The sequence below is a fragment of the Salvelinus fontinalis genome, chromosome 17 (assembly GCF_029448725.1).
Source record: "Salvelinus fontinalis isolate EN_2023a chromosome 17, ASM2944872v1, whole genome shotgun sequence".
NCBI classification, from domain to species: Eukaryota; Metazoa; Chordata; class Actinopteri; order Salmoniformes; family Salmonidae; genus Salvelinus; species Salvelinus fontinalis.
This window is the reverse complement of record NC_074681.1, coordinates 32266955-32281985: the sequence shown is the minus strand read 5'-3', so window position 1 is coordinate 32281985 and position 15031 is coordinate 32266955. Positions and strand designations below refer to the sequence as shown.

The 15031-nt window shown below is 42.6% G+C and overlaps 2 protein-coding genes across 5 annotated transcripts in view; both read left to right on the top strand.

The window, feature by feature from the left end:
* The window catches only part of LOC129814172 (cyclin-Y-like), a 45016-nt gene extending 40297 nt beyond the window's left edge, over positions 1 to 4719 (top strand). For all 4 annotated transcript variants that reach the window (XM_055867056.1, XM_055867060.1, XM_055867057.1 and 1 more), the window contains 2 exons: positions 2569 to 2731; positions 3006 to 4719. In XM_055867056.1, the coding sequence (XP_055723031.1) occupies positions 2569 to 2731; positions 3006 to 3122 (280 nt within the window). In that variant the 3' untranslated portion in view covers positions 3123 to 4719. The remainder of the gene's footprint in view (positions 1 to 2568; positions 2732 to 3005) is intronic.
* Positions 4720 to 5381: 662 nt separating this feature from the next.
* LOC129814599 (gap junction delta-4 protein-like) lies at positions 5382 to 7887 on the top strand. The gene is made up of 2 exons (XM_055867772.1): positions 5382 to 5670; positions 5937 to 7887. The coding sequence occupies exons 1-2, from the start codon at positions 5607 to 5609 to the stop codon at positions 7127 to 7129; spliced, it is 1257 nt and encodes a 418-aa protein (XP_055723747.1). The 5' UTR covers positions 5382 to 5606; the 3' UTR covers positions 7130 to 7887.
* The last annotated feature ends 7144 nt before the right edge of the window (positions 7888 to 15031 follow it).

Here is a 15031-nt window from a genome sequence, read left to right as displayed (position 1 = left end):
GCTGGAAAAGGCATTGTTCATCACCAAACTGTACCTGGATGGTTGGGAGAAGTTGCTCTCGGAGGATGTGTTGGTACCATTCTTTATTCATGGCTGTGTTCTTAGGCAAAATTGTGAGTGAGCCCACTCCCTTGGCTGAGAAGCAACCCCACACATGAATGGTCTCAGAATGCTTTACTGTTGGCATGACACAGGACTGATGGTAGCGCTCACCTTGTCTTCTCCGCACAAGCTTTTTCCCGGATGCCCCAAACAATCGGAAAGGGGATTTATCAGAGAAAATGACTTTACCCAGTCCTCAGCAGTCCAATCCCTGTACCTTTTGCAGAATATCAGTCTGTGCCTGATGTTTTTCCTGGAGAGAAGTGGCTTCTTTGCTGCTCTTTTTGACACCAGGCCTTCCTCCAAAAGTCTTTGCCTCACTGTGCGTGCAGATGCACTCACACCTGCCAGCTGCCATTCCCGAGCAAGCTCTGTACTGGTGGTGCCCCGATCACGCAGCTGAATCAACTTTAGGAGATGGTCCTGGCGCTTGCTGGACTTTCTTGGGAGCCCTGAAGCCTTCTTCACAACAATTGAACCGCTCTCCTTGAAGTTCTTGGTGATCCGATAAATGGTTGATTTAGGTGCAATCTTACTGGCAGCAATATCCTTGCCTGTGAAGCCCTTTTTGTGCAAAGCAATGATGACGGCATGTGTTTCCTTGCAGGTAACTGTGGTTGACAGAGGAAGAACAATGATTCCAAGCACCACCCTTTTGAAGCTTCCAGTCTGTTATTCGAACTCAATCAGCATGACAGAGTGATCTCCAGCCTTGTCCTCGTCAACACTCACACCTGTGTTAACGAGAGAATCACTGACATGATGTCAGCTGGTCCTTTTGTGGCAGGGCTGAAATGCAGTGGAAATGTTTTGGGGGGATTCAGTTCATTTGCATGGCAAAGAGGGACTGCAATTAATTGCAATTCATCTGATCACTCCTCATAACATTCTGGAGTATATGCAAATTGGCATCAAACAGAGGCAGCAGACTTTGTGAAAATTAATATTTGTCTCATTCTCAAAACTTTTGGCCAAGACTGTAGTAACCAAAGTAGTGTTAAACAAATCAAAATATATTTGAGATTCTTCAATGTAGACAGCCTTTTGCCTTGATGACAGCTTTGCACACTCTTCGGCTTTCTCTCAACCCGCTTCATAAGGTAGTCCCCTGGAATGCATTTAAATTAACAGGTGTGGCTTCTTAAAAGTTAATGTGACATTTCTTTCCTCCTTAATGAGTTGGTACAAGGTAGGGGTGGTATACAGAAGATAGCCATATTTGGTAAAAGACTAAGTCTATATTATGGCAAGAACGGCTCAAATAACCAAAGAGAAATGACAGTCCATTACTTTAAGACATGAAGATCAGTCAATAAGGAACATTTTGAAAGTTTCTTCAAGTGCAGTTGCAAAAACCATCAAGCGCTATGATGAAACTGGCTCTCATGGGGACCACCACAGGAATGGAAGACTCAGAGTTACCTCTGCTACAGAGGATAAGTTCATTAGTTACCAGCCTCAGAAATTGCAGCCCAAAGAAATGCTTCATAGAGTTCAAGTAAAAGACACATCTCAACATCAACTGTTCAGAGGAGACTGTGTGAATCAGGCTTTCATTGTGGAATTGCTGCAAAGAAATCACTACTAAAGGATGCCAATAAGAAGAGACTTGCTTGGGCCAAGAAACACGAGCGATGGACATTATACCAGTGGAAATGTGTCCTTTGGTCTGTAGTCCAAATTGGAGCTTTTTGGTTCCAACCGCTGTGTCTTTGTGAGACGCGGTGTGGGTGAACGGATGATCTCTGCATGTGTGTTTCCCACTGTAAAGCATGGAGGAAGTGGTGTTATGTAGTGGGGGTGCTTTGCTGGTGACACTGTCTGTGATTTATTTTGAATTCAATCCACACTTAACCAGCATGGCTACCACAGCATTCTGCAGCGATACACCATCCCATCTGGTTTGTGCTTAGTCCCACTACCATTTGTTTTTCAACAAGACAATGACCCAACAAACCTCCAGGCTGTGTTAGGGCTATTTGACCAAGGAGAGTGATGGAGTGCTGCATCAGATGACCTGGCGTCCACAATCCCCCGGCCACAACCAAATTGAGATGGTTTGGGATGAGTTGAACTGCAGATTGAAGGAAAAGCAGCCAACAAGTCCTCAGCATATGTGGGAACTCCTTCTAGATTGTTGGAAAAGCATTCCAGGTGAAGCTGGTTGAGAGAATGCCAAGAGTGTGCAAAGCTGTCATCAAGGCAAAGGGTGGCTATTTAAAGAATCTCAAATAATAAAATATATTTTAATTTGTTTAACACTTTTTTTTGGTTAACACATAATACAATGAATAGGTGTTCTAAAACTTTTGACCGGTACTGTACATTCATGGTTTTACACCAACGTTTTGGATATATGCCCCTAATATGTTGGTTTTGATCTCTAGGACAGTGAGCTGTCTATGTAACAGTGCTACCAATTGTTGTGAAAATAAACGTTTTTTTCTCACCTTTTTTTCTGAACAGGAACGAGCTGGAGCGTCAGTTTTTGGAGCTTCTTCAGTTCAACATCAACGTTCCGTCTAGTGTTTATGCCAAGTATTACTTTGACCTGCGCTCGCTGTCAGAGACCAACAACCTGAGCTTCCCTCTGGAGCCCCTGAGCCAGGACAAAGCCCAGCGACTAGAGGTGAGCCACCACATTTATTTCTAAAGCTCTTTTTACATCAGCAGCTGTCACAAAGTGATTTTATAGTAGAGCACTTTCTGACTACTGCTGATCTGAAAAAATGGCTTTAGAAAAAACATTTGATAGATTGATGGCAGATGCTCCTCTTAATAGCAATGGTTTGACATTTGGGCCTGAAGATGTAGTCCATGCCAGAAGGTCAATAACAATTCAGTTCAAGTGAGACATCTGAGTTTGTTTAGTGATTCATGTTTTGTTTTTTTTGTTCCTGCAGGCGATCTCGAGGTTGTGTGACGACAAGTACAAGGATGCCAGGAGAGCTGGCAAGAAGCGCTCTGCGAGCGTAGACAACCTGGTCGGAGTGCGATGGGTCCCTGCCATCCTCTCCTAACAACCAGGAACATAGACCAGACCTGAGACTGGGCCTCAGGCCAGCATGGGGACATCCAGTCTTTTACCTAGCAAAATTCTAGTAACTTTCCGAAAATTCCCAGATTTTCTAGAAATCCTGCTTGGAAGATTCCCGGAATCAGCAGGAAATCTAGAATCCTCCGATCTAGATTTCTGGAAAACCTGAGAATTTGGGGAAAGTTATAGGAATTCTGCAACCCTAACCTAGACAGACAGACTTTGTCCTCATCACAGATAGATGCCTTTTCAGTGCCGCTGCTCCTGTAACACAGAATGAAGAACTTTCTACAGGACTGCTACTTCACTGACTTAAGAAAAAGAAAGCTTCTTTGTGATATAACATAAGGAGTTGACTGTTCAGAGAGCTCATGACATCACAGCTTCCTGTGGACAGAAGTAGCCAGATGATCACCGTGGCAACATGAGCTTTATGCGTTGTAGCAGCAAACAGAGAAGTGGTCAGAAAACAAAATGTCAATGTCATTTGACCTCTTATCCTGGATCATGCCAAACGAAAACGGACTGAAACGAGGAGGGACGACCTGAAATTGTTCAATAAGAAAAGTGTGTTTTCGTTGCCGTTGCAAAAGGTTTTGCTACAGTGTCCACTAATGAATACGACCATGGATGGGTCTGGACTATCCAGCCTGGCATGACAGGACAGATGGTTGCCTTTAAAGACGGTTCTGTGGCTTTTGGTGAACAGGTTTTTATTTATTTTGTATTCATAGTTGTTTTTACTACTAAGTGCTACAGCCAACCAAACCCAGGTACAATATTTGATCAGATAAAATAGCCTTCTAGCTGTGCAGGCGTTTCTACTTGATCTACATACACATTCCAGAATCATTTAGTTCTTAATGAACACAATTATTTTGTTAATGTTCAAACAAGTTGCCCATATTTAATACCTTTCCACTAGTGTACAGTTACTGTACCTCCCAATACCTAGAATGTTTTATTCAAATCTGCAGCTAAAATCCTAATTGAAAGCTTTTGGAGATATGGGAGGGATTTTTAGCTACTGTGAATGTGTCATCCACAGGATTCAAAGTAGGTTATGTTGACAAGAAAGCAACCAATGAAAGGATAGAAATGGGTTGTCATACTTGATACACTGTAGAGCATGACTTGTGTTTTTTGTCTCAGAACTCTGGATGTTTTAAGCTACAAAGTTTTTTTTAAAGAACAACCTGAACCCTGAGCCAACTTATATATAATGTAGCTCCTTCAAACTTTATACAATTTGATTTTGTCTTTTAAACAATTATTTTTGATTCAAATATTAATATTGTTACATTCATGATGATCAACTTTTATTTCTGTTTTATCATTTGTCAAGAAGACCCTAATGACAACTGAAGCACTAGAATTGAATTATTTTGCTAATCAACTTTGTACAGCGTGTAAACAAGTATTAAAGTGATGATGAGATCATTAACTTAATTGTTAAATATTTATATGGAGGTGGTGATCCATGTTTATACTAAAAGAAAATTCCCTTGTATTCTTATTTTGTACAGTTCAACAGGCTACAAATAAATCTGAGGATAACACATTAGTGCATTTATTTCCAATCTGGTTGTCTGACACTTGTATTCATTTATTTTTATATGTGGAGAACTTGTTAAAGACTGTGTATGCTAATCACTAAATCACCCTATTACCAGTGTATCTGTAGCCAATGGAAATGCTAGCTAGTTAACTGTGTGCTAGTAGAGGGCCAGAAGCGATACTGTTACATATCCAGCATGGAGTAGCAGATATGTGTCCCAAATGGCACCCTAATCCCTATATAGTGCACTACTTTTGACCAGGGACCATAGGCTCTGGTCAAAAGTAGTGCACTATACAGGGAATGGGGTGCCATTTGGGACGCACAACAACTGTCATTAATCACTCAGCTATTTACGCATGAAACTTGACGTTCATGGTCAGGAGGTTCATGGATATTGAGGCTCATGGCTAAGACCACCACCATTTGGGCACAGAGCTACATTCTCTTTAATTGTCCAATAATCTTTAACCTGGTAACCTTCAATTTGAATAACATTATAGTCACTATGCTACTCTGAGTTCATGTAGACCCAACCAGTTGTCTGAGCTCAGTGTATTTTGTTGAAATATCCTAGCAATGCTTTGATGGTAACATGATTTTGGCGTGATGATAATAATAGCGCAGAAAGGTCCCTGGCGTCTTGTCACTAAGCTGTTTATAACACTTGAGAGAGATCTATAGTTTAGTGGACACACACACACACACACACTGGGGAACAGCTAGGGAACTTATGCTGGAGCCACTTGTCTACAACTCAATGAGACCGTTGGATTTGAATTGGACTGAATTGAATCGAAGTGAATTGGTTGAATTGAACTGGATTGATCAGACTGAAATAGACCCTCGCTGAGTAACCTGGATTGGAGGAAGGTATACAGACCGTGGGATGAGCTGCTTGTTTACACCATGGAGAAGACGCGTCTAATGGAAATGCTATTTATTACTTTCAATCACAACGTCACTTTCCTGGGTAGGTAGACATAATGTGCATGGTATATGTATGGGGTAGTTGATGTTTCTCGGGCCTTTATGCAACATATTTTTGAGTGCAGTCAGACCATTAAATTGCTTATCTAGATTCACAGGTTTTCCGCACCAACAAAATGTTTAGGGGAGAGTGCGATGGTCTTTTGATAGTTAATGTTACTAGCAAATAGCTTTCTTTTCAATATTGGTGTCTAACGTTAAAATAGTGTGTGTGTAAGTGAATATTTAATTGATTGGCTCTTTATGCAGGGAAGATGTGGTTGATCTTAATGGTGGTCCTGAGACTACTTATCCTCCTGTTCTCTGGCTATCCCCTCTTCCGGGACGAGCAGGAGCGCTTTGTGTGCAACACCATCCAGCCGGGCTGCACCAACGTCTGCTTCGACGGCTTTGCTCCCCTCTCCCTCTTCCGCTTCTGGCTGTTCCAACTGATCATGCTCTGTCTCCCTCACATGATGTTCATTTCGTATATAGTCCACAAAGTATCGTCAGCTCTTCGTATCGGAGGGAACTATTCCCCTGGCAGCAGAAGTCCGGTAGGGGCTCTGTGTACCCATCAACATTCCCTACCAAAAGGGACGCCTAACTTTCTAAGTGCCTACCTCCTGGACCTGCTACTACGTATCTTACTGGAGGCAGCGTTCAGTGCTGGACAGTACTACCTCTATGGCTTCTCTGTCCCCAGGCGCTTCCAGTGCTATGAGTCCCCCTGTACGTCCATGGTGGAGTGCTACATATCCAGCCCCACAGAGAAGACCATCATGCTCAACTTCATGCTGGGGGCTGCCTCCCTGTCTCTGCTACTGAGTCTGGCAGACTTGATGTGCTCAGTGCAGCGCATGGTGACACAGGGGAGGAGAGAGGAGAAGCTGAAGGAGGGCGGACTGTTCATGAATGGAAGAGTTGGGGAGGATATTGAAGTCCTGTACGCCCAGAACGCTCTCAAAACTGTCCTAAAGAGAAGTCACATTGACAAACCGACCTCGAGGTGTATCCCAAACAGTGACCTTTCACACGGACGAGTGAGAATAAACAATGAGACCCAGGTAAGGGTGGCTGCCCCACCCCTCCAGGGGAGAAGGCCGCCACGGAGAGCTGCAAGGATGGAGCCTCCGCAGCCATTTCAGCCCATCCCTATGGGTGCTCAATCGAACGGTCGCTTTGTTCATCCAAACCACATCTCCCATTCATCTCCAGTCCCCCTCTCCCGGCGGTTAGAGAGAAACCAAGTGGTAGTCTCGCGCCAGTCTACCCCCTCGCCAATGAACAGTAGCCGGAGGCACGGCTGCTACAACGTGGTAGACACAACACTCCTGGAGCAGCATTATGATAGTGCAGAGTCCCGTGATAGGCTCCAGGAGGAAGTCATCCTGCAGGAAGTGGGGGTAAGGGGCACCTCAAGCTCCTCCAGTGGTTCTTCTTCCTCGTCAGATGCGCAATAAAGTTTGTATTTTAATTGTTTAAATGTACGTAATTCTATGCAAGGGTGAAACACAACACTGACTGTCTTTTTTTTAGTTAAACAGCATTGATGATTTACTCATTACTTTTACACTTGAATTAATTTCCCCCCTGAATGTAATAATGGGCTATGCCTTGCATCTAGCTGTTGTGACTTTATACTTAGTGAACACATTCTGTCTATAGAGCTGTATGTGTTGGCTTACAGAATTAGAATGAGTGATTCAAACAATGCCAGTTGACCTTCAAGAACAATGGAGGCAGCACACAGCTGTTGTTCAGCTCAAATGTTTTTTCATTGGCTTCACCAACAACAGTCAAGACTGACATGCTCCGACCCAACCGAAGCCAAAGTCACATGGAGAACTGAGGGTAACAAAGGAACATTACTCTGCTGTGGCATCCAAGGAAACCATAGACCCAAAAGAAACCTTGGGAGAGGTCAATGGCCTTAAAGGAGGCCAGTGATGGAAGACTTAGGGTTGAGGTGAATGGAAGAGCACCTGACTCCTAGACAAATACACAAGGGCAGAGATTCAATCCAAGGTGCGTTGCAGGGAAGTGCACTGTACTGTCATCAATGTTCCCAACGTTTGCGGAGATCAAGTTCCCAGTAAATAACGTGGATGACTGCTCAAGTGTACATTACCTTAAATTACAAGTCAAGCACAATGCGCTTCTTTACAATGCGCTTTGGTTTGAATCCTTGCCAAAGCCTTCATACAGTATAGCAGTAGTGTGTAGGAATTCAAACGATCTTGATTTTTTTTTATTCTACTTTGTTTTATCTTTTAAATAAATCATTTCAACTACCATAGGGATTTATGTGTTCTGTTTTTTAAGTGAATGTACAGACTATATTAAACATTTTAGTACACATGGGACTGCCATAATTATTACCTTCTTTGAAATCAGGGCCGTTACCAGGGTTTGAGTTTTAGTGAGGTTCGGAATATACAGTATATATATTTTTTTAAATGCTATTTGGAGAACAGCAAAAACCAGTAAAAATTATCCCAGCCATTATCACTTGGGCAAATGTAGGTTCATTCACGTCAGTCGATCTACAGACACATAGCCTATTAGCTATACAATTGTAATGTTATACCCCTGAAAAGGAGGAAATATGAGGAAATGATTCACACTGACACGTAGCATCAGCGACAAAGCAAAAACGTATTACATTTGTAGAACGGCGTTTGCATTTTAATGTCGGCCTATTGGGAGGATGGGCCATATGGAGATGTTCATATTGAAACATATCTTGTTTTTTTTAAGGTACTAACTTTGATAAGATTAGTCCACATTTTCTCAGGGGACCACACATGTTTGGGAACTATTATACGAACCACTCTCTGTCTCTGATTCTGCCTGCATGCATTGCAGCCTGCGTCAGTCTCACCATTGAGCGCCACGTCACTGTCTGTCTCATTAGCCAACTCTCTGTAAAGCAAAGTTATTATGAGCTGTTTTTTGCTCCTGCTGAGGTACTCTGTTTAGTGTTAGCTTCTTACTTCATCCTTCTAGCTGGCTAAGTAATAGACCTACCAAAGCCCTTCAACATCAATGCAATATAAGTCTCTGCCAGCAGCTGGCCACTTGACTGACTGACATGCACTACATGCCCAAAAGTATGTGGACACCTGCTAGTCGAAAATGTCATTCAAAATCATGGGCATTAAGATGGAGTTGGTTCCCCCCCTTTGCTGATATAACAGCCTCTACTCTTCTGGGAAAGCTTTCCACTAGATGTTAGAACATTGCTGTGTGCATTTGCTTCCATTCAGCCACGAGCATAAGTGAGGTCGTGGCACTGATGTTGGGCGATTAGGCCTGGCTCGCAGTTGGCGTTCAAATTCATCCCAAAGGTGCTCAATGTAGTTGAGGTCAGGGCTCTGTGCACGCCAATCAAGTTCTTCCACACCAATCTCGACAAACCATTTCTGTATGGACCTCGCTTTGTGCACTTGGGCATTGTCATGCTGGAACAGGAAAGGGCCTTCCCCAAACTGCTGCCACAAAGTTGGAAGTACAGAATCTTCTAGAATGTCATTGTATGCTGTTGCGTTAAGATTTCCCTTTACTGAAACTAAGGGGCCTAGCCCGAACCATGAACAACAGCCCCAGATCGTTATTCTTCCTCCACCAAAAATTACAGTTGGCATTATGCATTGGGGCAGGAAGCGTTCTCCTGGAATTCGTTGTGGGACTGCCAGATGGCGAAGCGTGATTCATCACTCTAGATATATGCATTTCCATTGCTTCAGAGTTCAATGGCGGCAAACTTTGAACCACTGCAGCCGAGTGACATTGCGCATGGTGATCTTAGGCTTGTGTGTGGCTGCTCGGCCACTCGGCAGTCCCGTTCTGTGAGCTTGTGTGGCCTACCACTTTTATGTGGTCTACCACTTTTGTGTGGACCTACCACTTCGTGGCTGAGCCGTTGTTGTGCCTAGAAGTTCCCACTTCACAATAGCAGCTTTTACAGTTGATGAGGGCAGCTCTAACAGGGCAAAAATTTGAATCTGACAAACTGACTTGTTGGAAAGGTGGCGATGCCACTTTGAAAGTCACTGAGCTTTTTAGTAAGGCCATGGCTGTGTGCTCTATTTTATGCAACTGGTGTTGCTGAAATAGCCAAATTCACTCATTTGAAGGGGTGTCCATATACTTTTGTATATACTGTATAGCAGGGGTGTCAAACTCATTCCACGGAGGGCCTAGTGTCTGCAGGTTTTTGGTTTTTCCTTTCAATAAAGCCCTAGACAACCAGGTGTGGGAAGTTCCTAACTAATTAGTGATGTTAATTCATCAATCAAGTATAAGGGAGGAGCGAAAACACGCAGACACTCGGCCCCCCGTGGAATGAGTTTGACACCTGTGCTGTATAGTGTATCTATAAGCGACTATTTACCAGTTGTGCACTCATTCTCCAAGAGTCGGTTTTTGTTTGTTTGTTTCTTTAGGAGATGTCTGTAGACATTGGAGTCGCGGGATATTTTTTAAATGGCTTTTTGTCCGGCATCTCCCAAATACACTGTCAGCAGCGGTTACCTATTGATCTGACTGTGAACTGGGGTAGGTTGTTTCACGTCTCAGGGCCTCGCCCTGTGCCTCGAGAGGGCGGACTTACTGCCGTTTGAGAGAGTGGCGAATTTGTTGCAAAAAAAGGCAAATCCGGTGGAGAAGGCGAACATAACGAACAAATCATTGTTTGTGATTCCACTCCTTCACAAAGGAGTGGAGGCGCCATTATAAATCAGTCAGATCAAGAATATAAGCATTCTGAGTTATCAACGCTGGGAGCAATATTTAGATGTTGACCCGTAATAGATTTTATTGTTTTTATTTATTTTATTTCACCTTTATTTAACCAGGTAGGCTAGTTGAGAACAAGTTCTCATTTCCAACTGCGACCTGGCCAAGATAAAGCAAAGCAGAGCGACACAAACAGCAACACAGAGTTACACATGGAATAAACAAACATACAGTCAATAATACAATAGAAAAAGTCTACATACAATGTGTGCAAATGAGGTAGGATAAGGGAGGTAAGGCAATAAATAGGCCACAGTGGCAAAATAATTACAAACATAGCAATTTAACACTGGAGTGATAGATGTGCAGAAGATGAGTGTGCAAGTAGAGATACTGGGGTGCAAAGGAGCAAAATAATTGGGGATGTATGGGGATGGGGATGGGGAGGAGGTAGTTGGATGGGCTATTTACAGATGAGCTATGTACAGGTGCAGTGATCTGTGAGCTGCTCTGACAGCTGGTGCTTAAAGCTAGTGAGGGATATATGAGTCTCCAGCTTCAGTGATTTTTACAGTTTGTTCCAGTCATTGGCAGCAGAGAACTGGAAGGAAAGGCGTCCAAAGTAGGAATTGGCTTTGGGGGTGACCAGTGAAATATACCTGCTGGAGCGCGTGCTACGGGTGGGTGCTGCTATGGTGACCAGGGAGCTGAGATAAGGCAGGGCTTTACCTAGCAAAAACGTATAGATGACCTGGAGCCAGTGGGTTTGGTGATGAATATGAAGCGAGGGCCAGCTAAGAGCATACAGGTTGCAGTGGTGGGTAGTATATGGGACTTTGGTGACAAAACGGAAGTCACTGTGATAGACTGCATCCAATTTGCTGAGTGTACAATATATATTATTGTTTTTACAAAGAATGACCGCCGGACCTCGGTGTCCTCACACGTAATAGTTACAGCCATGTTTGAAATCCATTTAAACAACTGAGGGTCTAATAATGTCTGAATAAGTAAGTGTAAGCCATACTGACCTCCTCTGGTAGATGTATGAAAGTGCAGATGAAAAGAAGAACCACCTTGCCAGAGATGAAAGGCGAAATCTATGGACATTTCTCTATGTGTACATGTACATACTTTTCCTTAGTTGAATAGTAAATTATAACATTTTTCTTACAATGTGTTAAATCATAAAATGTTCTATGAATTCGTTTAGCAAACATAATGTTCAGTGTCCAGGGGAAAGGGAAAACAGTGAAAATAAGAAATTAGCTCCTTCCAGTCATTGGCTCCTATTCCCCTGATTGATCCACTGTTCATTTGCCTCCCAAATGGAACCCTATTCCATATAGTCCCTATGGGCCTTGGCACTATAAATGGAACAGGGTGCCATTTTGGAAGAATTCCTCATGTAAAAATGCTACACCCATCATTGGCCCTACATGCTGTACCTAGAGCACTCCGATCTCATGGGTGAATGAAGCTGGTGATAGACATTAACATAATAGAACATCAAAAATCTCTAAAAAATATTGACTGCCAATGCCGAGCTTACTTTTCACCTTTAGACAGATCAGTAGGATTATATGCTTGTTGTCCTTGGTGACAGAAAAAATCCATTCCTTTGATGTTGTCAGACTAAATTTACATGAAAAAATATCACTAGATACAATGGACCGTTCCCAGCAAGCCTACTGGGTAGTAGTCATTAGTGCACACCATTTCAAAACATAGCTAACCATTTTCCAAAAGAAAACAAAATGATCGATTCGTATAGGACAAAGTCAGGTGGTCCCTCCATGTTTCAGTACGTTTTCTTCAGTTTAGTGCCTAGTGAATATGACTGTTGTGTAAGGGAAATAAGTGGAGACTGTATTGAGGAATTGTACATTGAGCTAGTAACACTTTATCGGAGTAGAGGCAGCATGAATGATGTACGACTCTGTTTGAAAATATAGTGGGGAAGGAGTTAGAGAGCCTGCTTTTCTGCTGGTTGCTTACAAAACAACAGGGGAAGATCAGCTGGCCAATGAATAAGTGAGAACTGAATAAAACACTTGCTTTAATGTTTTTGTTGCAGCATCATTGTGGAATTGTATCGATATTGGCAAATCTACTGTATATACAATGCTCTGTATAGGTTTGGATTTTCCGCCACTGGGTGTTTAACTGTGAGCGTCATCTTACTTCTGTATTCAATTTAAAACAGATGTATCTCAATCAATGACAGAAAACCAATTGAATCAGTAGACAAAGACACCATTCAATGTGCTTTACCAGTTCAGGGGGATGGGGGGATAAATGGGATACCATGTTTTCGTCCTAAATGGCACCTTATTCCCTACGTATTGCTTTACTTTTGACCAAGGCCATTTGGCTCTGGTCAAAAGTAGTGAACTATAGGGAATAGGGTGCCATTTGGGACGCCTTCTATGGACGGCCTCCTGTTTATCTTGGCAGGAGGTGGATCCGGGGTGACCTCCATGACCTCATTTCCTCTGTTGATTTTTACTGGGGGCTGCAGTATAATAGGGTGCCATTTGGGACGATGGCACCCTACCAACCTCTAACTTTGTCTCTGAGCTGAATACTAGTTGTGACCACTTGTTTGTCCACCATACATTATATTGTTCTGAATAGGCTATAGGCCTACCAACTGTTTAACATTTTATTGAAATATCAATTACTTATAATTGGCATTGGGAAAAAATGTGTTATTTATTAACATTCACATTTATTGAGTGCTCATTACAGGCTTGTTGAAAGCTTGTAACACAGAGGAAGGTCCCCCAAAAAGCTTGTAGCGCAGGAAGGGCCTAAATCTTTTCAAAGACTCCAGTCACCCAAGTCATTGACTGTTCTCTCTGCTACCACACCGCAAGCGGGACCGGAGAGCCAATTTTAGGTCCAAAAAGCTCCTTAACAGCTTTTACCCCCAAGCCATAAGACTGCTGAACAATTAATCAAATAGCTACCCGGACTATTTACATTGACCCCCGCATAGTCATTTTACCCCAACCTACATATACAAATGACCTCGACTAACCTGTACCCCCGCACATTGACTCAGTACCGGTACCCCCCTCGTTATAGTTATTTTATTGTGTTACTTTTTATTTAATTTTTTACTTTAGTTTATTTTGTAAATATTTTCATAACTCTATTTTTTGAACTGCATTGTTGGTTAGCGGTTGTAAGTAAGCATACTACACCTGTTGTATTTGGCGCATGAGACAAAAACAAATTTTTTTAAATAATTTTTCCACAAGGTGGCGGTATGATGTTATTGAGCTGCAGTAGCCTACCTGAAGCGTTGCTTCTGCTCTCATGAAGCAGCTTCGGCTTAATGAAGTTGCAGATACAACTTTAACTTAAGTCAGGATGCAGTTTATCAAGTAGAATGAGAGACATGACCACTGGGTCCCAATAACATCATGCTGTAAAATCCCTGTTTGGGTGGACAGTTTTTAAAAATAGATAAGTCAATTATTTGTGATGAACACTACATCTCCTGAATGTCCAAATTAACAAAAACAGTTGTATGTATTTGCAAATATATTTTTATTTTGTATTATTATATATATGGATATTGGATCAACACAAACATGTCCCTCTGCGTAAAAGTAAACACGGGCTTCATTTTTTAAGGCTTGAGATTCTTTACACCAAGGTCTCGCTCTAAAAATGAGTGTTTTCGCCACAAGCTGGGGTCCTATTTGCAGTTTTCACATGCAACAGTGTCTCTATGCTTGTTAAGAAGATAAGCAAGCTGTTTAAGCGCTTTCAGAGTAAACCGACCACACACTGGGACGTAATTACCTTCTAACAGGGAAAGCAGAGGGTCGGTCTAGTGGGTCTAGCTTGTTTGTTAATGCGTCCCAAATGGCACCCTATTCCCCATATAGTGCACTACTTTGACCAGGACACATATGGCTCTGGTCAAAAGTAGTGCACTATAGGGAATAGGTTGCCCTTTGGGAACCAGTTCTACTGTCCCACTCCCTCGCTGTCTGACATCTTAATTATCAGGTCTAGGGAATCTTGACAGTAAGATGGGGCACCCAACCAATTATGCACACCAGTGGGTATCCTGAACTCTGCCCCACACAAACTTCAATAAGAATAGTAGTAGAATCTTTATCATTTCATATTCATATGAGGTCAGTGCCACGTCCATGCAGAGTCTGATGGCCTACCTACACTTTATTCAAGCGAGGCCTAGGCAGTATTTGACGTTTCACTGGGTCGTCAGTATTAATTGGGGGCAGAAGACGCAAGGCTTGTAACATAATTGTCGCACAGAGGGGTTCCCTCGAGAGAGGAGTACTCAAACAGACCACCTGTAAGGCTTTCATTGCCATTTCAATGTTATTCCGAATCCTTCCCGTGGTCGAATCTACAATACGTAAAAGTGTACTGTTTTCACCAATGCTACCCAAAAGGAACCCAATCTCCATACACAAGTAGGCATACGTTTCTATGAATTATAACTGTTTGACAATTTATGAATAGGCTTTCTAACTTATCCAAAAATCTATTCTCATGGCAGGAAGACAACAAAAGCTAAAAGTAAATTTGCTAAATGCAGCCTACAGCTTTGGCACAGAATGACTACCAAGACGCACAGG